The following is a 24,084-nucleotide window of genomic DNA, read 5'->3' as shown; positions in this document are numbered from 1 at the left end:
ATTTGGTACACTCTCCTCCTCTTCCTCTTTGAGTACTGCGACACGCGGCTTTTCATTGGCGAGCAGTTCTCGGAAAACGCTGCAAGCATCGTCTCATTCAAGGTCGATTCTGACGTCGCCTCCCTGTTCGACCCCGATCAGTTAATGGCGGACGCAGAGATCAGTGATGAATCTTTATTTTATTTTCTTATGATTTTGTACTAAAATAACTAAAAGCAAATTAGTAGTTCTTATTTAAAATTTTTATTATTTTATTATTATTATATATTTTATTATTCTGATCATGAAGCTTAAGCTTCAACGCATCGAGGCTTACGCCTCGCTTCATAACATGCTCAACGCCTCGCTTCCCCTCATCACATTTAACAACCTTGCGCCACACTAGAGGTCTTTTTTTCTCCTACGCAGTGGTCAGAAGCAGCTTATGTTCAATGGTTTGTTGATGAAAGGGGGTACACATGGGTGTGTCCGTAGCCTTTCTAAGCATAATATTTTTTTATGACGAGAAACCCTCACCGAAGAGGGAAAAACCTCAGATGGGGTCCCACGACCACCGTGCCTTACATGGCCTAAAAGCTATGGACCCACCCACACCGTGTGCCATTGGGGTTTGATCCAGTGCCCACATCTAAAAGCCTAAAAAAATTGATGCTATAAAAAAGAAAACACAACCAACGGGGGCTCCGCTTGTCTGGCAGGAGCAGTGCGTTACCTTGTATTGGGACGTTGCAAGTTCGAACCCCAAATGGTATGTTGTATAACTGGTAGGGGTCTGCCTAACCCCAGCTTTCTCTGTCGAAAAAATAAAAAAGAAAGTTCATCATGCATATCTTCATCCTTCTCGTTTTATTCTAGAATTACATATATATGTACAAACTACAAAGCCTCCACTTCTATCCAACAGGCCGCAGATACATGCTCATCACATAATCAGCACATCTCCGTTCTTTGTTGATTTCACATAACGAACAATCCACCTGAATTTAAGTTCGTAACTTCACAGAGAAATTATGCTTGTAAAAGACTAAACTACAACTCTCTGAACATCCTTTTTTACATAAAAAGCCCACCATCTATCTCCGACCTTCACAAGTCTCTCAGCCTCCTTTTGTCTTAAAAAAGTGAGGAAAATGGCTAGATGTAACTCTTTTTTTTTTTTACGGACATCTCTAGTTTATAGAGAAAGTGGTGCATGATTGTGGAAGCTGTGGCGATCCAGGCAGTTCAGCAGGCAAAGAACCAATAATGTTGGTTTTGGTACTTGTGTCATTACTACTAGTACCAATGTTGTAGCAACTGTTCATGTTATTGTTGTTGTTGCCATTGCTGGTGGTGGTTATATTCCTTGCTGTTTCCCCTATGATAGAGCTGATAGCAGCTGCTAAAGCGCTTGCAAAATTCGGGTTTGCAGTAGATGTTGCTGCAGCTGCAGCTGTGGCTGACTCGGCCAACGGCATTTGTCGCGATGAAAATTGCACCGGCAAAAGGCTGACGGGCAGCCCTGGTAGCTTAGACTCATCATATAGAGGATGCCCTATGAGTTGAGAGCAACTGGGAAATGGTAGTGGGAAAGAGGGTGGAGTTGGCCGTTGGAATTGAAGAAGATTAGGGTTAGGGTTAGTGTGCTGGGTGAGGTCTAGAGTGACAGTTGGAAAGGGTGAAGCGGCAGATAATGTGGCCATGGTGGAGCGGTAGTTGGGCAGCATGGGAAAGAGGTGTGGGTGGAGAATGGTAGTTGTTGAAGAAGAATTGGCTAGGAGCATGCTTGCTGCTGCAGAAGTTGTTGCGGCCATTGCTGCAGAAGCGGGATGGAGGGGGTGATTGTGGCTACCCTCATATGTGGTTATGAGTACTGTTTTGTCCTCCCCGCATCTTTGAACCTGTTATGAGATGGCATCAGTGAGACCAGCTAATTAACTAATTAAGAAAAGTGACTGCAATGCTTGGGTATCATGTAGAAAACATATATAACACACTGATTTGTGTATTTATTGAGTAACAGAAAATGCATATACCTAAATGGCGATGAGCCTTTTGGGTTGGAAGAAGCAACCACATCAACTATATATATATATATATATATATATATATATATATATATATATATATATATATATATATATATATATATATAAACGAAAGGTGGACCGTCCAACCAAAAGAAGGCCCAAAATCTACAAATGATGATAATTTACGACATTCCTTCTCTAATAATCGGGTTTATCATCATTCGGACTTTACATATTGAATTTTTACACATAATAGTTTATATTTTAGGTGTATAATTTTCATTCATTCTTCTCTTTTATATATATTTTCATGCATTATAATTTTTTATATATTACACTTAAAACATATTATACATAAAAAAATTATATTTTTATCTATACAAGCTTTCATGAGCCGAGCCGAGCCAAAAATCTATGTTTGGGCTTGACTCATTTAAGCTAAACCAGCTACTCATGGCTCAACTCACCAACTATATGAACCAATCACAAATGCGTTTGTGATGAGATAAACCCAGCCGAGTCATGAGTTGTTCTGTATGTTTACCAGCCATACCTGCAGATACATTCGGTTTGACTTAAGCTACAGATACATTCGATTCAATTTGCTAGGAAATGACACTTGGATCATGTTTTTTTTGTTAAAAACATGTTTTTTTTGTTAAAAATATTCTTTTTAAGCCTTGAATATTTATGAAAATCTTACATTGTACATTTTTAAACCTTATAAAAACCTACCAACATATCAGAATTGGACGATCCAAGATTTGATCCTTATAAAATCAAGCATGTATAATACATATGTGTAGTCAAATTCAAGAAAAACATGAAAAAAACCTTTAAAACCCTAGCAGGCTAGAAAAATTCTAGGCAACTACCACCCCTACTCTTTCTGTCTCTCTCTCTCTATATATATATATATTAATTAGATTGGTTCTTAGATCGTCATATTCCAACACAAAGATATGTTTTTTGTATGATTTAAAAAATCAAGGACTCTTTGATGCAAACCAAGTCTTGAGTGAGCTCGATCCATCTTCAAAAGTCTGAATCATGCAAATAGATCCAAGCTAAGCCAAACCACTTCTACTTAGGTGTTCGTGTGGACTACATCAACAAAGTGGTGTACTTGACCCAAACCAGTCGAGTACGTGGAACCTTGGCTAACTACAGACAAACTATATCCTTTCCCAGCCTTAGGACTCTTCTTATGAAACGTGTAAGTCATTAGAACCCTGTCCATAACCCTGTACCCTTCATAAACCTCAATCTATTCATAATTGGTTTGCTGACAAAGAAAATTTTTGCCAGACTAGCAGAAGCTACCCAGCCCAAACTGTTAGTCAATTAGACCTAAAACTTTGACTCAAACACCTTTAGGACATCTATATCAGAATGCTCCAAAAATCATGATTTTGTCATATCTCTGTATAAAGATATTAATTTTGTTACGACAATGAAGCCATACATGATACTTCAAGTACAAGGTTTTGATGATGAGCAAGTGAAATCAACTGCATTTCAGCTAAGGCTATGAAGAAATTGAAGAATTCAGTGAAGAATCCTTGAAGACTAGAGTGCAAATGTTTAATTCATTAAAAGTCTTAGATTCTTGTAAGAGCCTTACTTAGAGTGCATATTTAGGTTGCATTTCACCTTAAAAGTCTTTAGAAAAACTTTTCTAAAAGAAACTCTTTTGAAAATCTTTTTAGAAAACTCTTTTCTTAAATTTTCATGTTTATTAGTCGACCAATAGACTTATCAGTCGACTAATCCTTTCGCGCCATATTTTCTAAAAAGTCATTCTTGTCAAATTAGTCGACCGAAGGTTTTATCAGTCGACTGGACAGAATGTCTGTTTTCTGGAAAATTAGCAGCAGTCGACTAATGATTTTTCAGTCGACTGAACAGAACATGTGTATTCTGAAAAAAATTTAGCAGCACTCGACTAATGCTTTTTATCAGTCAACCGAACAGAATGTTTGTTTTTCAGAAGTTTTTAGCAGCAGTCGACTAAAAGGTTTTTCAGTCTACTGATGATATTATCAGTCGACTAACTTTTCTCCAGTAGACTAAGTTTCAAAAGTTCAGATTTTCAAACGGCTCGATTAACAGATCAGTCGACCGACGATAACTGTCAGTCTACTAATAACTAACTATTAGTCGACTAACTGATGTTTCAGTCGACTAATTTTGCCGTTTTCCTGAAACTTCAAAAAGGTGTGTCTTTTCATTTTTCAAACGTTTTGATCGTTCAAAATAGACAGTTTTGACACCCTTTCATACTCTCAACGTATGGAATCTTTTAACTATAAATATGAGTGCATTTTACACTAAAAAACAACAATTCAATCGATTTGAATCTTGCTTTTCACTCTTATTCAGTCAAGTATTGATTTTCTCACTCACGTGATATTTTCACTTCAGTTTTTCACTCAAATCACTTTGAGAGATAGTGAATTCGTGAGTAGAGTGTTTCAACAACCTCAAAAGCCAATTGCATCTCATTTGCATTCAAAAGGAAGGCTTATAGGTTGTATTGTAAGTTGTTATTTCTTTTCTGTAAAAAGAAGGACTCCTTGGTGTAAAGGAGTTGTTTGCTTTCAGTGGGATTGTTACTGAAAGTGGGACCGGTTATGGTCTGTGTGATCTTGTAGTTTACAAGGTTGTTAGTGGAAAATCTCAAGCGGGTTTTGCTTGGGGACTGGATGTAGGTCGGGTTTGACCGAACCAGGATAAAATCTTGTGTTCTTTGTGTGTTTGCTTTGAGATTTGCAAAATCCTTCAATATTCCGCAGAAAGTTTTAAAATCACTATTCACCCCCCTCTAGTGCTCGTTGCCTCGATCCTAGTGCACTTTCATTTGGTATCAGAGCACAAGTTTGCTATTACTTTGATTTGACCATCATCTAGCATGACAACTACAACATCTCAGCACAAAGAAGGAAGCTCCTCTGTTCGTCCTCCTCTCTTCGATGGAACAAACTATGCATACTGGAAAGTAAGAATGACAATATTCCTGCAATCCATGGATCTCAATATCTGGAGAGTTGTTTCAGAAAAGTATCACACTCCATCAACTGATTTCAGCCGATGGACCGATGATGAAAAGAAGACTGCTTCACTTAATGCCAAGGCAATGAATGCCTTATATTGTGGCGTTGACAAGGTAGAGTTCAATCGCATCTCTCAATGCTCTACAGCTAATGAAATCTGGCATACTCTTCTCGTAACACATGAAGGTACGTCAAAGGTAAATGAATCTAAAATTGCTTCTTTAGTTCATAAATTTGAATTGTTCAAAATGAAGCAAAATGAATCTATATCGGACATGGTAACTAGAATGACCGATATAACTAACACTTTGAAATCCCTTGGAAAAGAATATTCACAAGTGGATTTAGTCAGAAAAATTCTAAGGTGTTTAACTCCTGAATGGGAGAGAAAAACCACTGCTATTGAAGAAGCAAATGATCTCAATACTCTCACTCTTGAAGACTTAGTTGGTAACCTAATGACATATGAGGTCCAACTTCAAGACAGACAAGAAGAAGAGCCTAAAAAGAAATCTCTTGCTTTTAAGGCTACTTCTGACTCAGAAAATTCTGAAGAAGATGAAGATGAAGATGAAGATATTGCCCTCATCACAAGGCAATTCAGAAGATTCATCAAAAAGGGAAGATTTCAAAGAAAGGCAAAGAAAGCAGATTCTTCCATTCCCAATGAAGTAAAGTGCTTTAACTGCAAAAAGGCAGGACATATCAAGAAAGATTGTCCTCTTCTCAAATTCAAGCCCAAGGACCAATTCAAGAAGAAAAAGGCATTTCAAGCATGTTGGGATGATAGTGACTCCTCTTCCGATGAAGAATCAAATGAAGAAGTCGCCAACATGTGTTTTATAGCACAAGAAGAATCGGTAAGTCAATTTGACTATGATGAGTTATTTGAAGCATTTAATGATTTGCATGCTAAATTTAAGAGTCTTAGTTCTAAAAATAAAGAGTTAAAAACTGAAAATTTAACTCTTGACTCTTAAAATAAAGTGTTACTTCAAGAAATAGAAGATCTCAAGAAGGAAAATTCTTGCCAGGCAATTGAGATAAAAGAAATTGGAGTTAGAACCAATCGCTTACAAAAGGAAATATCTAGTCTTAAAGAAAAGTCAAATGATCTTCTTTCTATAGTGACCAAATTTACAAATGGTCAAGAGAATCTAGAAAAACTTCTTGGTTCTCAAAGATGCTCGGTTAATACAACCGGATTGGGATATAGCTTCTTTGATACTCAAAATAGACCAAACTATGTGGTGAAAAATCAAAGACATTATTCTCAACCTTTTGTTCATAAAACTAAATTTTCTAGTTCTAATAGAAATGCATCTAGAAATGATTATTCTAGAAATGTTTATTCTAAATCCTTTTATAGAAAGAATAATTATTATCAAAGGAAACCAAAATCCAAATAGATATGGGTTCCTAAGACTAACTCTCATGGACCCGAAAATAGAAAGGGGTCAAATGCTCTGTTGTTTGATTTTGTTGTAGGTACACAACATAAGGAGCAAATGGATATTGGACAGCGGTTGTTCCAAACATATGACTGGAAGGCCGGAGTTATTTTCCACCCTCCAAAATAAGGATGGAGGAACCGTCACCTTTGGTGACAATAACAAGGGAAAAGTGATAGGTATTGGTAATCCAAAATTTCCCTTGATAGAAAATGTTCTTTTAGTGGATGGTTTAATGCATAATTTAATATCTATTAGTCAATTATGTGATAAAGGTTTTCATGTTTCTTTTGAAAATGATTTATGCTTAATTTCTGATTTTCATTCTAAAAAGATCATTTTTAAAGGTAAAAGAAGAAACAATGTGTATGAACTATATCTAGATGAATTACCCTCTTTTAATGAAAAATGTCTTATTGTTTCAAATGAAATTCAATGGTTATGGCACAAGAGACTTGGACATGTTAATTTTAAAATTATTTCAAAATTATCCAAGAATGATCTTGTAAGAGGCCTACCTAGAATACCATATAAAAAGGATCACTTATGTGATGCTTGTCAAAGGGGTAAACAAATTAAGAGTTCTTTTAAAGCTAAAGATATAGTTTCAACAAAACGTCCTCTTGAACTTTTACATTTAGATCTATTTGGACCATCTAGAATTCAAAGTTTGAATGGTAGCAAGTATGCTTTTGTTATAGTAGATGATTATTCTCGGTTTACATGGGTGATTTTTCTAAAAAGCAAAAATGATGCTTTTTCAGAATTTTCTAAACTTTGTAGAAGAATTACAAATGAAAAATCTACATCTATTATTAAAATTCGTAGTGATCATGGTGGTGAATTTGAAAATGAATCTTTTCTAAAGTTTTGTGATTTACATGGTATCTCTCACAACTTTGCTTTTCCTAGAGCGGCTCCACAAAATGGAGTTGTTGAAAGAAAGAATAGAACTTTGCAAGAATGTGCTAGAACCATGCTTCAAGATAAAAATTTACCAAAATATTTTTGGGCTGAAGCAATTAATACAGCATGTTATGTCTTAAATCGTGTTCTTATTCGACCAATTTTACATAAAACATGTTTTGAATTGTATTATGATCGTATACCAAAGATCTCATATTTCAAAATTTTTGGTAGTAAATGTTTCTTGTTAAATACCAAAGATAATCTTGATAAGTTTGATTCAAAATCAGATGAATCAATATTTCTTGGATATTCTTCTAGAAGTAAAGCATATCGTATTTTCAATAAAAGAACATTTTGTATTGAAGAATCTCTACATGTTGCATTTGATGAGAATTGTGAGCAGGTTATACCTCTAAGCGAAGAAGAAGAAGCAATACTTCAAGAAGAACCCTTGATAGAGAGTACTTCTCAAGAAAATATTCCTCTTCAACCGGTTTGGAAAGAAGTTCCTAATCATCCACATGAACAAGTTATTGGTGAAATAAAGAGTGATGTCCAAACTAGAAGGCAGTTAGAAAAATATATTGCAAATGTTGCTTTCATATCTAAATTAGAACCAAAGAATATCAATGAGGCATGTGATGATGAATTTTGGCTTTTAGCCATGTCTGAAGAACTTAACCAATTTACTAGGAATGATGTTTGGGATCTAGTTGATAGACCAAAGGATCATCCAGTAATTGGAACAAGATGGGTCTTCCGAAATAAGCTGGATGAAAATGGTGAAGTCATTCGTAACAAAGCAAGGCTAGTGGCACAAGGCTATAATCAAGAAGAAGGCATAGATTTTGATGAAACCTATGCACCAGTGGCTCGATTAGAGTCAATTCGTATGATGCTTGCTTTTGCTAGTTACATGAACTTCAAGTTATATCAAATTGATGTTAAGAGTGCATTTTTAAATGGACACATCAATGAAGAAGTTTATGTAGAGCAACCTCCAGGCTTTGAAAATGAGAAATATCCAGAAAAGGTCTACAAATTGAAAAGAGCTCTGTATGGACTCAAACAAGCACCAAGAGCGTGGTATGAAAGACTACGAAATTTTCTAGAACAATCTGGTTTTTCCATTGGTCGGGTAGACTCCACTTTATTTATTAAACATTTTAATTCAGATATTCTTATTGTGCAAATTTATGTTGATGACATAATATTTGATTCTACTAATGATTCTCTTTGTAAAGAATTTGCTAAGGCTATGCAGGAAGAGTTTGAAATGAGCTTGATGGGCGAATTAAACTACTTCCTTGGACTTCAAATAAAGCAAACTGAAGAAGGAATCTTCATCAATCAGGGTAAGTATACAAAAAAACTTCTCAAGAGATTTGGGATGGACTCATCGAAATCAAGAAGGAATCCTATGAGTACAACTACTTCTCTTGATAAAGATGAAAATGGTAAAAGTGTAGATACTAAGCTCTACAGAGGTATGATCGGATCTCTATTATACTTAACTGCTAGTCGATCTGATATTATGTTTAGTGTTTGTATGTGTGCAAGATTTCAAGCTAATCCAAAGGAATCTCATTTAACTGCAGTAAAACAAAATCTTCGTTATTTGAAAGATACTTCAGATTTCGGTTTGTTTTACCCAAAATCATCTTCCTTTGATTTAGTTTCATATAGTGATGCAGATTTTGCAGGAAGTAAATCTGATCGCAAGAGTACTAGTGGAACTTGTCATTTCTTGGGATATTCCTTAATCTCTTGGTTTAGTAAAAAGCAAAATTCAGTATCACTCTCAACAACTGAAGCTGAATATATAGCGGCTAGTTTAGCATGTTCACAAGTACTTTGGATGAAACAGACATTAAAAGATTTTGGTTTGAACTACTCCACAACAACTATTTATTGTGATAACACTAGTGCTATAAATCTTTCAAAAAATCCTATTCAGCACTCAAGAACTAAGCATATTGAAGTTAGACATCATTTTTTAAGAGATCATGTGTTAAAAGGAGATATTTCATTAAATTTTATTTCCACTAAAGAACAACATGCCGATATCTTCACTAAACCTCTTAAAAATGAAGATTTTATGAGAATTAGGAGAGAACCAGGTATTTGCTCATTTTTGGATTTATAAAAATGCTGTTTTTTGAACAAAATCTTAAAATCGCACTATATTAGTCGACCGATAAAATTCTAGTCGACTGGTGTTTTTATATTTTGGAATGTATCGCATCATATTAGTCGACCGATATAGTTCTAGTCGACTGATGATATTTTTTAAATAAGTCACACTTTTGTAAGTCGACCGATAAAGTTTTAGTCGACTAAATTTTTTTAAAAAAATTTTAAGTGAAGGGACTCAACACCCCTTGGATTTGTTTTTTAAAACCCGTTTTTTTTTAAAAAAGGCATCGTTTCACTTCGTATTTTTTCATTTTTCTTAAAAACGAAACCCTTTAAACCAAAAATCCCTCTTTCTCTTTTGCCCCTCTCTCTCTCTCTCTTCCGAAAAACCCTCGGAGTACCGTTCGACTCCATCATCGCCGGGATTTTCTTACCGTAACAGGGAGACGCCGGAAACTTGTGGCCGTAATCTTCAAACGCCAGAATCCTCTTGTAGTGACTGGCGCATCTTCAAAAACACGCCGGAACTCTCTTGCCGTGACAGTGCTTTGTCGGAATCCCCTTTTGGCCGACCTCTCCTCGCCGTCAGCCACCGCATCGTCCTTTGTTTTTGAACGTCGGAAAGCTTTTTCCCCTTGCCGGACGTTATTTGGAAGCCGACATTTTGGTAACCATGCCTCGCACGAAGTCTGCATCTGCAAAAGGTTTAGGTTCTCCTCCTCCTACACCTACTTCAAGACATGGTTTTTCACTAAGATTACTTCGCAACCCTCTTCTCTATGACACTTTTGGATCAATTTCTGCACTACCTATTTTACCAGGCCGAAATGATCTATTTCACTTGTTTTCTCGTTACAAAATAAGATAATTATTTCCTGATATTTCACATCTTTTTGATGCTTGTGCAGATATTCTTCACTATCCTTTTCTTATTCACTTGTTTTAAACAAATTTACAAATGAATCATGAAACTGGAGTTTTGTCTTCTCTCGTTTGTGATGTTGAAATCGAGTTTGATTCGAAATTGCTTGGAGAAATTCTTGAAATTCCACCTTCAGACACTCTTTTCAACACTATTGAATTGAATGATGAAAGAGTTTTTGAACAAATTCTTCTTCTAGAAGCACCTCACTGCCCTCCTTTTAAAAATACTAATATTCAAACTCGTGCACGCATTGCTGGACGAATCCTTGCCCACAATGTTCTACCCAAAACTGGTTCTTTTGATTATTATTCCAGAGATCTATCTACGGCTCTTTATGTTTTATTTGGGAATATTTCTGTCAACTGGGCCAATGTGTATTTTACAAACTTGTGGAAACAAAAACCATTTCTTCCTTATGGTTGTCTTTTAACCCGTATTTTTAGACATTTCAAAGTTCCTTTAACAAATGAAAAATACATTAAGCAAAAAAAGTTCTTTGATCAAACAATTTTTTAAAAGAATGAAAATTAAATATCTGCCTCCCTTAAATGTTGATCAAACTGAACCATCTGATCCTAATGAACCATCTATTTCTGAACCTTTACCTTCTGTGACACCTTCATCTCATGCAAAAAGAAAGAAATTTTTGACAAATCAAGACCATGATGAAGTTATGCAGAGACTGGAAGCTTTAGAGCTGCATCAACACACCTTTCGTGAAGATGTGACTCAACAACTTGCTTCAATTCAGAAGGATGTAACTGCCATTAAGGATTTGCTAAACTCTCTTTTCTGGTCTTTGATCTTTGAAAAACTTACTTTATGGTTTGTAATATTTTAAACTTATCTCTATTTCTGCTTATGCTATTTTTGCCCTTACTCTTTTTTATTCTGACAAAGGGGGAGAAAAAGATAAAGATAGCATTAGCAATTACATTACAGGAGATCTTGCATGAGAAATGCAAAATTAAGAGAAAAAGAAAAGCTTTGAATAAATGTATTTCTAAATACATGAATACATGATGAATGAAAATGCAAACCAATCAATATGTGATATATGTGCTTTAAATGTGCTAACTTTTAATGTTTTGCAGCATATTGATAGGGGGAGTAAAATCTCCATCTATGCATCTAAATGCTTCATCTTTGATTAAGTTTGTCATCATCAAAAAGGGGGAGATTGTTACGACAATGAAGCCATACATGATACTTCAAGTACAAGGTTTTGATGATGAGCAAGTGGAATCAACTGCATTTCAGCTAAGGCTATGAAGAAATTGAAGAATTCAGTGAAGAATCCTTGAAGACTAGAGTGCAAATGTTTAATTCATTAAAAGTCTTAGATTCTTATAAGAGCCTTACTTAGAGTGCATATTTAGGTTGCATTTCACCTTAAAAGTCTTTAGAAAAACTTTTCTAAAAGAAACTCTTTTGAAACTCTTTTTAGAAAACTCTTTTCTTAAATTTTCATGTTTATTAGTCGACCAATAGACTTATCAGTCGACTAATCCTTTTGCGACATATTTTCTAAAAAGTCATTCTTGTCAAATTAGTCGACCGAAGGTTTTATCAGTCGACTGGACAGAATGTCTGTTTTCTGGACAATTAGCAGCAGTCGACTAATGATTTTTCAGTCGACTGAACAGAACATGTGTATTCTGAAAAAAATTTAGCAGCAGTCGACTAATGCTTTTTATCAGTCGACCGAACAGAATGTTTGTTTTTCAGAAGTTTTTAGCAGCAGTCGACTAAAAGGTTTTTCAGTCTACTGATGATATTATCAGTCGACTAACTTTTCTCCAGTCGACTAAGTTTCAAAAGTTTAGATTTTCAAACGGCTCGATTAACAGATCAGTCGACCGACGATAACTGTCAGTCTACTAATAACTAACTATTAGTCGACTAACTGATGTTTCAGTCGACTAATTTTGCCGTTTTCCTGAAACTTCAAAAAGGTGTGTCTTTTCATTTTTCAAACGTTTTGATCGTTCAAAATGAACAGTTTTGACACCCTTTCATACTCTCAACGTATGAAATCTTTTAACTATAAATATGAGTGCATTTTACACTAAAAAACAACAATTCAATCGATTTGAATCTTGCTTTTCACTCTTATTCAGTCAAGTATTGATTTTCTCACTCACGTGATATTTTCACTTCAGTTTTTCACTCAAATCACTTTGAGAGATAGTGAATTCGTGAGTAGAGTGTTTCAACAACCTCAAAAGCCAATTGCATCTCATTTGCATTCAAAAGGAAGGCTCATAGGTTGTATTGTAAGTTGTTATTTCTTTTCTGTAAAAAGAAGGACTCCTTGGTGTAAAGGAGTTGTTTGCTTTCAGTGGGATTGTTACTGAAAGTGGGACCGGTTATGGTCTGTGTGATCTTGTAGTTTACAAGGTTGTTAGTGGAAAATCTCAAGCGGGTTTTGCTTGGGGACTGGATGTAGGTCGGGTTTGACCGAACCAGGATAAAATCTTGTGTTCTTTGTGTGTTTGCTTTGAGATTTGCAAAATCCTTCAATATTCCGCAGAAAGTTTTAAAAGCACTATTCACCCCCTCTCTAGTGCTCGTTGCCTCGATCCTAGTGCACTTTCAAATTTTACAATTCGAGTCTGTTTTACCCAAACTCTTTTCAGCCTGCAAACAATCCATTCATGACCCGTAACTTTTCTAATTTTTAATTTTCAAAATATAAATCCCCTACCCTAAAATTTGTCACATTCCTTCCTTAAGATTTTTAGAATTATCTCCTAATTTTTGGAATTTTTTTGTTACACAATTTGGGCATACCATATTTGATAATGAAACCTATCAGAACTAGTCTACCCAGTCACCAGAATTAACTTTTGACTCAACTCTAAACCTAACATAGCCTATCTAAACCCATAAACCTAACCCAAGCCCACCAGAATACATCACTCGTAATCTTTGTAAAATTTGAGATTGATTTTTTTTATTGAAATATATGATCTATGTGTTGATTACTAGCAAATCGACCATACTAAACACATCTACAAAGTTAGAGCTGCAAAAAAAGTGATAGAAAACCCATTTCAACCAATTTAGCATGTTTAATTTTGTAGGTTTTCATCTATCTCTCTTTTGACACACACACATATATATAGTGGTACCATTATACCATATAGTATTACACACTTTTGTTTACATAGATCTAGTCATCAAATGGTAAATCTAACAATTCATGTGTTTAGTATGATTTATTTAATATATTAGAAGCTTTTATCATGTTTAAGACACCATGAGATTTTTTTTTTAAGATCATGAAAATCAACAACTCACAATTAATAAAATAATTGTGGTTTAAAATGGTATAAAACATCATATTTGAGTAAACTTTAGCACATGAAAATAATGTATAATAGACATGATCCAATGGTTACATTTTGCTTTTGGAGCTTAGATCTATGTAAATCAAGTGTGTAATATATATATATAGGAAGTGTTAAAATACACAACCATTTAAGCATTCTAGGTTATAAGACATGATATGCCCTTCAAGTAAAAAAAAAAAAGGTAACCTTGCTGCGATTATGACAAAAGGTTTTTTAGCCATATAACTTTATTTTTAATTAATGAACATAAATAGCCATTCTACCCTTCCTTTAAACTCGCACACACCTTTCTAAATCTGTCCTCCTCCATCCACTCACTCATTTCCCAACCTTCCACCCATAAAAAGATGGCCAGAACTATTGGAACTTGCCGAAATCACACCCTTCAAGTGTTGTTCCGCCTATATCATGGAATCGATGGCCCCTGCATCAATGTTCTAATGTCTACGAAGAAATAACCTTAATATTCTGTTGCATAAACAAAATGAGCTTCATTAAGAATTTTATGTATTTCATAAAATCCTCCCAAGCTCAACTTATCACATTTGATCTAATGTAGCCAAAAATTCTCAAAAATCATGGCTAGTTGAGTTGTGGGTGCTCTCGTTATTAAATAAAAAAATGACTTTGGATTTTGCTTCAAAGCAAGGAGGTAGTTTGAAGTGGTCACAGTAACCTTTCTTTCATCAGCCTCTGCTTTTACAGAGAAGTAGTCGGACAATAAAATGTGACAGGGTTGGCTGCAGATTTGAGAAGAGAGAAAATTTCACTTTTGTTTGGAGGTAAAGAAGGAGAAGTTTTGAGCGTTCGGGATGGTGGTGGATGAGGTGAGGTTATATGTCAATGAAGATGAAGGCCATCAATGAGAGGAAAAAGAAGAGGCGCACATTGTTTAGAGATTTTGAGAAATAAGAAGAGAGAAACAATGGCTAGAAAGTGAACAAAGACTTTGATTGATATGAGCTCAACACGCCTGAATAGCATAATTTTCAGCAAGTTCCAACAATTCTTACAAGGGTAGGAGAGGTGGGCTGGGCAGATGAAAGAAGACATATTAGGAATGGTGCGTTAGATTTGGTGGGGGTAGCATGGTCATTTTAGATGCATTAATTAAATTATAAATTTAAAAAAAAAACAAAAAAATAACGTCAAAATTAAGAATGAAGCCTTCTAGGGGTATATCATGTCTTAGAACTTTTTGTGGAGGATATATATACATTTGTGTATGGATTTTTGGCTCCACCTAACAGGACATGATCCTTTTCATAAGACATATTTTGTCAGCTGCACCCAGGTCCAATCATAGTCAAGCCAACTAGTCCAACACAATGTGTGGCTGACCATGGTTGGAAAGGTCCCTAATTAATGCACGCTCAATTGAAGACCATTGTATTCTTGCTATCCCCCAGTGACAGCCTTAAACTCAAAAGGGATGTGACACCATTGTATTCTTGCTATCAAGGAATGCTCTTCTGATTGTACACCCTTTGAACCAAACAATCCTAATGCTAACATTCAGTAACTATAGCCCCCCATTAGCTGAACACTAAATACGTACCTGTTTCCGGACTGGGCATCCAGCAGCCATGGTGCAACGATAATAAGCTCGAGGAGAAGGATTTCCCTTTGCCATCTTTTGACCATATTTTCTCCATTGGCATCCATCACTAATCTGAAGCAACGAAAATTTCACATATCAAATATCTAATATGGGTTCGCACCTTCGCGGCATAACATAAATCAATTACCATTTTTATCAAAAAAAAAAAAAAGACAACGGACTTAATGCATCAAATGCAATATGACCAAGTTCATGAACTACAACAATTCTATGATCGGGTTCATTGTCTCCCAACCAAGAAAATGTCATGTACTTGTTCAGGTTCCGCATGACTGCCTAATTGAACACAAAATAATGGAAAAAGTTGTAGCACAATGCACCATGTTACTTTTAAGAGTGAATTATGTTGTTTATGAGATTCTTTTTTTTCTTTTTGGGCTAGGCCAAGGGAACCCCTCAATTTCCAAGTGCACATTAGCAGGCCTGCAGTTGGTAAAACCCTTGAGGTCACCCTTAGCCGCCAATGAATAAACTCAGCTTCGACCTTGTGGCAAGGAATGCCCCCAGTAAGTTTTGAATCATGGTCGTCCACTGTCAAACGACAAACCATGGTCGCTCCTAATCAGGAAGGTGGATAGTTATGAGATAATTAATTAAATTTGCTTCAATAACAGCATTAATTTGCTGGACTTGAATCTCCATGCATCTTACTTAAGCAAGCCCTGATGTGTCAGCCATTCACTCCATAAGATGACACATAATTTATGAGTGACTAAATCCATCTTACCACAGAGGCTTCGGATCTTGTGCGAACACAAACTCTGGCTTTTTGGCAAGAAAAGGCCGGTGACTGATTCGGAACCTTCAGCTGTTCCAATTTACAATTCTGAATGCTGTCATTGTTTTCTGTAGTTTGATCTGTATTTTCATTGTCATACTGATATTTTCCCAATAGAAACGCTTTGGATTCGTGTTTCTTAGATTTTGCTTTATCGATGTCCAGCATGCTGGATGGACCAGGATCCATTAATTGCTGCACCATCATGTTATCACCTTCATTAGGCGTGCACTGTTATATCAAAACACAATAAAAGAAAACATCAATACACCAATTTAGGTGACAATCTGTCATAAAAAATGTGTGCGAAGGGTTCTTGGATTCTTTGATGCATATGAACCAGATTTTTTTTAAAAAAGTTTATTTGTGAAAATCTGGTGCCATAAATGTTAGGCACATGTTATCCATTTCTTTCATGAATTTTTCAAATTTGGATTTCGTGGTTGTAGAAAACAAGCATCTATTTAGCTAATATGATGTAAAAAGATGCAATCTAACACCAACCTTATCTTGCCTGACATCCTTCATTCGACTTTGATGTTGCAACCCCAGGATCAGCTGTGACTCTAACGAACGGTAACTCTGGCTTATTTGTTCCAACATGGCTTTCAACATGAAATTTTCTTCCTTCAACCGACTCAACTCCGATTGAAGTGTTGTCACCTACCACCAAAATTGTCTTTTACTTCTTTTTTTTGATCCAATAAATTAAATTATTGTTTACTTATTCATACCTAACTGCCAAGATCCAGATCTTAATTTAATTAGTGAGACAAGAAATCTAGATCATGGCTTAACTCACCTTGTTCTTTGCCTGATCATGGTCTGCAGACTGATGGACCTTGGAAGTTGCAGTCAAAAGATTCAATCCTGTCTGACGTATCCATCAGAAAAAAACAAATCTATTTAGCCAATTAAAAGTTGGCAAGGAAGATTTGACCTAGAAACAGAAGATTAAAAAAGAAAAAGAAAAACCAAGAAGCTATGACTATATAAAATTTATAGTATCGTTCACCATAATTCCTAGCTAGAAAATAAAGTAATAACAAATTTTTTTTGTTGAAAGAAACAAGATAGTAACAGAAAATAATTTGTACAATCAATCAGCAGTCGACTCTTTGGGTACTAACATTTACATAGGATTCTGCTTCCTTACGCCCGCCACCATCAAGAAGTACTGGATCACCTTTATCTGGGAATCGATTCTCAAGACAAGGTGTATCCCCAATGGAATCGTCGTGGTCGTCTTCTGCAGGAGGTCTAGAATCCCTTAAGAAGAAATCCACCTCAGTAATAGAGTCCCGGTGATCCATCCTTGTGAAATCCATTGGACCTTTGGCAAGATTATTACAGGAACCATGCAGAGAAATCTCACTGGAATCCACGATTCCAAATTCTCTATGCCCATCCATGCTCTAACTATATAAGAACAGAGCGAGAGAGAGGAATCGATGATGATGGTGATTTAGGAGAAGAGATGAAGATGATGATGGTGACGAAGAAGAGGAGGAAGGATAAGAAATGTTTTTTGTAGTGAAAGGGATGACGGGTCGACATGGAAGTCTTTGCGAGCGAAGACAAGATGGCTCATAGGTTTGAGGTAGGCGGGGTCATCGAGAAGACTACCCATTCTTCTCGGGGGAGCCTTAACGACGTCAGATTGACGTCAACATGACCAACCCGGCGGAGACGCAGATCGCCAGCTCAGCCTAACAGTTGCACTCCCGTTAGCTCGCGGGAGGCTGCTGCTGCCAGTTCTCCGTCGATCCGGAATTCGTAGCGTAAGGCAACGGCGTTCCGTCACGAAGCTCGCGCCGCTTCCCACGTAGGCATCCTCACGAGTCAACGTGGTCGACGCCACTATTGGACAATGGGTGAAGCAGCGTGGGCCCACCACACCAATCACCTAATCTCCACCGACTAATGCCAGTACGACACGTCAACATTTTCTTCCATGTCACCCTTACGGTATCCCAGGAAACCGGTGGCTTGTTGGCTCGGCTTAACTTCAGCTGACCCTAGGATTAAATCTTACCACACTAGTGCCAACGGTTGAGATACAGGTTGAATATTGTTAGATCCAAATCTGGATCTAAAAGGTGCACAATAGATCCAATCTGAATCCGGATCCAAATCATATACATATGATAGGTTGAATCAAGATCCAGAATATATGTAATAATGCTAGAATTGGAATTGGAATCTGGATCAAAACAGATTTGATATGATAGGGTTGAATCCATATCCAAAATATATGTGGTAGTAATGGATTTGGTAAAAAAATTCAAAAGTAAAATTTGCAATCATATTTAATTTTAATAAGAATCTGAACCAGATCCAAACTAAAATACTTATCTGAATTTGATCTGAAACCAAAAGAAATCTAATTTAACAAATCCAAATTCAATCTCAACACATTCAAATCTTCCTGTAAAAATCCAAATTCATAAATTACATGTCAAATTCAGATCTCATGTCCAACTTTATCCGATCCATTTGCATCACTACTTCATGCACTCACCCGCATGTACAACACATCAACACGCACACACACAGATGTGAGCACAGTTTGGCGGGAGCAAAACACGAGGATCTTTGAGGGACAAACCATGCATGTCTCCTCATTGCTGGTCTATATCTTATCCGATGTATTTTACACGGCTGGCATAAAATGGCCGACACATGATTTTTGCCTCTTGCCTTGCTCTTCTTGTATAGTTGGGGGTCGATACCTCAACGCCATGAGTTCTTCTCTTTAATTTTATTAAATAAAATAAAGTTTACTTTCCCTTAAAAAAAAATATCATAATAGGGATGTCAATGGGTTGTGTTTGTCTCAGGTATATGATGACTACGAGTGTCAACGAGTCATGTTTGGTTCAGACCCAGGTGGAACTACTCCCAAACCTGATTTAAAATGATGGTACCGGGTCTGGACTTGGATCCAGTCAGACCACCATAAGAGAAACCATACTTGGATCCTAAAAGGATTACATGAACCAGACTTGGACCATAACCAGTAAAATAAAAAAAAATTTACATTGAAAAGTTGCGAATCTTAGTCAAAACTCAGGTTGAGCCCAGGTTTGGTATGAAATTTCACAAACCATACCCACCTCCATATATTGATCGGACCCTTCGAGTCCGACCCAGATTCTAATCGGACCTTCTTATTTATCACCAAACCCTGACCCTATAGGGTTTGGTAGAGGTTGGATCCAGGTCAAACCCGACCCATTGACACTCCTAATGATGACCGGATATCCAGGCATGGGCACCAGGTCCCAACTTGGGTAACAGTTGGGTTGGGTTTGAGCTATGATTTTTTTGCGAAATAACTGAACAGAGAATTTTCTTGTATATTTTAATGCAAAATATATTTCATGTGAGACGGGTTTGGGAGCCCAACTGCTTGTTATTTGGGTGGGATTGGGAGCATGCTGATGGGTTAGTGTTCTTATATTCAAGAACAATGTGCGATTAGCTTCAAAATTAACCTCTCTCTCTCTCTCTCAAAAGATGGATGGATGGCTGAAAATGGACAAGATGATGCCGATGTTTATACCATTTTCGTCTTCAAAATTCAAATGATATAACAGTTAGCAAAAAAATTACTTGCTTTAGTCATTTTTTAGTAATATATTTTTAATTTAGCAAAAAAATTAAAAATTTAACTTATTTTTAACATGTAAAGGTATTTACAAATTTAGTCAATTTATGTTTTTCTAATAAACATTTAATGTCAATCTTATTTATATTTATTCGGGTAGTGAAGCCTGGACATATGAACTAGACAGATCCCAATCATCACCTAACTCATACCTTTTTGACATGCCACCCTTCGGTTCTCATTATTGAGTTGTTTGGCTCAAATCTGACCTCATAGATGTAATGTACATGATCCTTATAGTGAAAATTGATGTTTGAATTACTGGAAACTCATGTATGCAGGATTTCCCCATGGTTCAAAAATCAACCAATGTAAAAATATCAAAATTTTATGATTTTAAAAAATCATATATAATTTCTTATGAAAAAACACAATCCAAGGGACGATTTCTATAAAATCGACGGTACTAAATCTATTTAGTGATTAGGTTTAATCAAAACAACCTTCAATGGTGAGTTCCTAAGAATGGTATAGCAAAAGGGTATGCATTTAGGGGATGATTGGAACCCGTTTGCATATGAACAAGTAGATATTGTTGGAATAAAAGTCCGGGGGAATGCCACATATTGGAATCGGCCATTGTCGATCGAATGATGTTTCGGTGGAAGTGAGTTCTTGGCGTGAGCAAGATCCTTGAACCCAGAGTTTGAGAAAAAACCAAAATTACATAGCTCTCATCACACTATCGGTGGTGATCTATATAGTAAGAGAATTGAGTAGTGAGACGTCTACATTCATGGGTAGTTATGTGATCTTTTCACATTCACATAATTGTCCTGCAACCATAACCTCCATAAAACTAAAAGGCTCTTGATGTTCCCAAGTCAATCCGGGTCATATCAGGTTGGATTTTATCTATAGCTCATCATTTTCGCACTTGACCTATTGACACAAAAAAACTCATTATCGAGGTTTTTTACTATTATCTTGATTCAAGTTCCATGTGGGTTTACATGTTATACTGAATCACAACAATAAATCATACGAGTCATGGAGATGAACATCTTTATATGAAATGCCATATTTTTATGTATTATAATATCATTCATTTTAAGTGTTTAGCATGTCAAGAGTACCTTTATAAAGAGGTTGGTCTCTAACACATTCTTTTTTATCATTTTAATATCATTATTCTGCTATTCTCTCTTCATAAATGAGACACTTTACACAAAATTCAATAATGTACAAAATATAGAGAATCAATTTAGTTTTAGAAATGTGATCACATAAAACTATAATGTATTGTCATACATCACAATGAATCAAATAAACTCATCCTCATTATATGTTGAGAACAATCCTGGTACTAGCCCTTTAGTAAGAGAATTTGCATACATTTCTTTTATATTATATCAATACACACTAAATGATTCTCTGTTCTTTCTTCAATAACAAAGTATTTTAACTTCATGTACCGACACAAAGTAGAGCTTTTATTATTATTAGAAAAAGACACAACAACTTCATTATCACAAAAGATTTTCAGTGGCCTCTCACTAGAGTCCACAACACTAAGATCTGAAATGAAGTTTCTAATCCTGATATCAAGTCGCGTGCAGGCCTACGCATATTGCAAACTCCCAACCATCAAAGCATACAAAATGTGTGTCATCTGAACCTTATCATTATCATCATGAGGATAATCTTTTAAGCTCAATTTATCCTTTTTTACTATGGGTACCGAATATGGAGAGCAATTCTCTATCTTATATCCTTTATGAATTCTAAGGATATAGGATCTCTGGGAGAGACCGACTAAACCCTTAGTTCTATCACGACAGATCTCAATTTCAAGGATATAAGCGACTTCACCCATGTCATTTATATCAAAATGAGAAGAAAAAAATTCTTTTGTCTTATGTACTAGACTCAAATAATTAGTTGCAAGAAGAATATCATCAACATACAAAATCAAAATTATGAACTTACTTCTACTAGCCTTAAGGTATATGCACTAATCAATAATATTTTTAGTGACTTCAAAAGTCAAAATCACTTTATTGAACTTTTTATACCACTAGTAGGAGGCTTGTTTAAGCCCATAAATTGATTTTTCAAATTTGCAAACTAAATTGTTTGAGTCATCTATACTGAAACCAGGAAGTTGTTGCGTATATACTTCCAATTCCAGATCCCTATTCAGGAAGACCGTTTTCACATCCATTTGATGTAGCTCTAAATCAAAATGAGCTTCAAGGGCCATGATTATTCTCAATGATTTCTTAGTTGAGACAAATGAAAAAGTTTTATTATAATCAATACGAGCAACTGAGTAAATTCCTTTATAATAAGCCTAGCCTTATACTTCTTCACTCGCCCTTTAGAGTATGTTTTGGTCTTAAAGACCCACTTACAATCAATAGGTCTAACTCTATCAGGCCAAGGTACAAGATTTCATACTTGGTTCTTCGCAATAGTCAAGTTCTTTTTTCATGACATTGATCCAATATGTCGATTTATCACTTTTGATGACTTTTGCAAATGTTAAAGGATTATCATCAATATCAATGAAATTGTTGGACTCTTGTAAATACACCATATAATCAAGGTGGATAACATATTTCTTGGCCTTCATGGAGCTCCATACGAGTGGTACTGGTGGTTCAATTTGAACCTCTGCATCTTGTTGTTGTTGTATATTCTCATTTACAACTTGTTTTATTTGGGATTGAATGTCATTGACTAGATTTTCTTTAACATCAACTTAAGAAACAATAATTGAAAAAACTGAGCATTTTTTCTCTTGTAGGTAAAGAAACAAAATCCTATAATTCCACAAATATAAAACTTTGATATGAATTTATCCTAATAGAACTATGTTAAAAAAATCTTGCTTTATCTGTTTTCACTGTTTGTGGTGTATGAGATGGATAATAAAACCTAAAGCCATTTATTTTCTCTGGATAACCAATGAAAAATCCACTTATTGTCCTAAGATCAAAGGCTTTTATATGTGGTTTATACAATTTAGCTTCAATCGAATATCTCCATGTGTGCATATATGACAAGAAAGGTTTTCAATCCATAACTCATAAGAAGCCCTTTAGACAATCTTCATAGAAACCTTATGCAGTATGTGCACTCTTGTCCTAAGAGATTCACCTCACAAGGTTAAGAGAAGGGTTGAGTGACTTAATATCACTCGAACCATCTCCTTAAGCGTACAATTTTTACTTTTAGCTACACTATTCTGGTAAGCACTACTAGATATGGTGTATTGAGGCACAATGTCTTCATCTTTTAGAAATTGCGTTAATGGTCCTTTCTTCTGTCACATCTTAGTGAAACCACCATAGTATTATTTGCATCTATTAGACTTGACCACTTTTATAACTTTATTGGTTTATTTTTTTTACCTCTCTCTTGAAGTCCTTGAAAAACCTGAAAAATTTTAAATTTCTCAAATAACAAATAGAGATACATATACCGAGAGTAGTCATTTATAAAGGTGACGAAATACTTTTCACCCATGTAATATGGGGCAAACGACCCACAAACATCTGTATGCACAATTTATAATTTATCATTGTTGCATTTGTCATTCTTTTTATATGTGTTGGTTTGCTTAGCTGTTATGCAGTCAAAACATGGTTCTGTATATATGAAGTCAATGGATCCTAGAATCCTTTCATTCACAAGTCTTTAGAATCTCTCTTTCGAGATATGTTTCAACCTTCAATGTCATAACAAATAGGATTGATCATCATTCAAACCATGTTTATTGTCAATCAATGTATTCTTAACGGAGTAAAATAATACAAACCATCACACATATATGCAGAACCTATAGGACTTGATTTTTTAATAATAATAAATTTATACTCATGACTCTTCGCACGTCATTGAGGATGAGGATCTGAAAGTGCAGGAGGACTTGACTGTGCCAGAACAACCGATAGCAATTGTAAATCGACGTGCTCAAGTTTTATGAACAAAATTCTTTTTAAGGGAGGTAAGATATATGACCCAAAAAAAATCAGGAATTTTAAAAAGGAATTGATGTATTCAATGCAAGAAAACTTTAATTTTTTCAGTTTAATTGACCAGTGTGAATGATTGGTGTTAAATTCCTAAGTTCTAGGTTTAACTTAGGTATTGTTAATAATTAATGGCTAATTGATAATTAAATTAAAAAATTTAATTAATTAGTAATTTAATATGATTATTAATTTATTG

General features: G+C 35.4%; 1 protein-coding gene across 1 annotated transcript; it reads right to left on the bottom strand.

Moving 5' to 3' along the window:
• Positions 1-827: 827 nt before the first annotated feature.
• On the bottom strand, positions 828-17,780 carry LOC149820918 (putative WRKY transcription factor 47). Its single transcript, XM_089983162.1, has 6 exons — positions 17,369-17,780; positions 17,041-17,112; positions 16,743-16,901; positions 16,188-16,469; positions 15,398-15,511; positions 828-1,880 (listed from the first exon to the last, which is right to left on the bottom strand). Exons 1-6 carry the CDS (start codon positions 17,648-17,650, stop codon positions 1,170-1,172), a joined length of 1,620 nt encoding a protein of 539 aa, XP_089839288.1. The 5' UTR covers positions 17,651-17,780; the 3' UTR covers positions 828-1,169.
• Between the last annotated feature and the right edge of the window lie 6,304 nt (positions 17,781-24,084).

The sequence above is a fragment of the Nuphar pumila genome, chromosome 12, assembly GCF_984573655.1.
Source record: "Nuphar pumila chromosome 12, dmNupPumi1.hap1.1, whole genome shotgun sequence".
In the NCBI taxonomy this organism is placed as follows: domain Eukaryota; kingdom Viridiplantae; phylum Streptophyta; class Magnoliopsida; order Nymphaeales; family Nymphaeaceae; genus Nuphar; species Nuphar pumila.
This window is presented reverse-complemented; position numbering and strand designations above follow the sequence as displayed.

Bases quoted from the DNA above. Each gene is read 5' to 3' on its own strand.
- LOC149820918 (XM_089983162.1), bottom strand. From the start codon at position 17,650: ATGGATGGGCATAGAGAATTTGGAATCGTGGATTCCAGTGAGATTTCT. The intron at 15,512-16,187 runs GTAAGATGGATT...TCGTTGCTTCAG, and splicing joins CAAGATCCGAAGCCTCTGTG to ATTAGTGATGGATGCCAATG. The intron at 1,881-15,397 runs GTACGTATTTAG...ATCTCATAACAG, and splicing joins GATGCCCAGTCCGGAAACAG to GTTCAAAGATGCGGGGAGGA.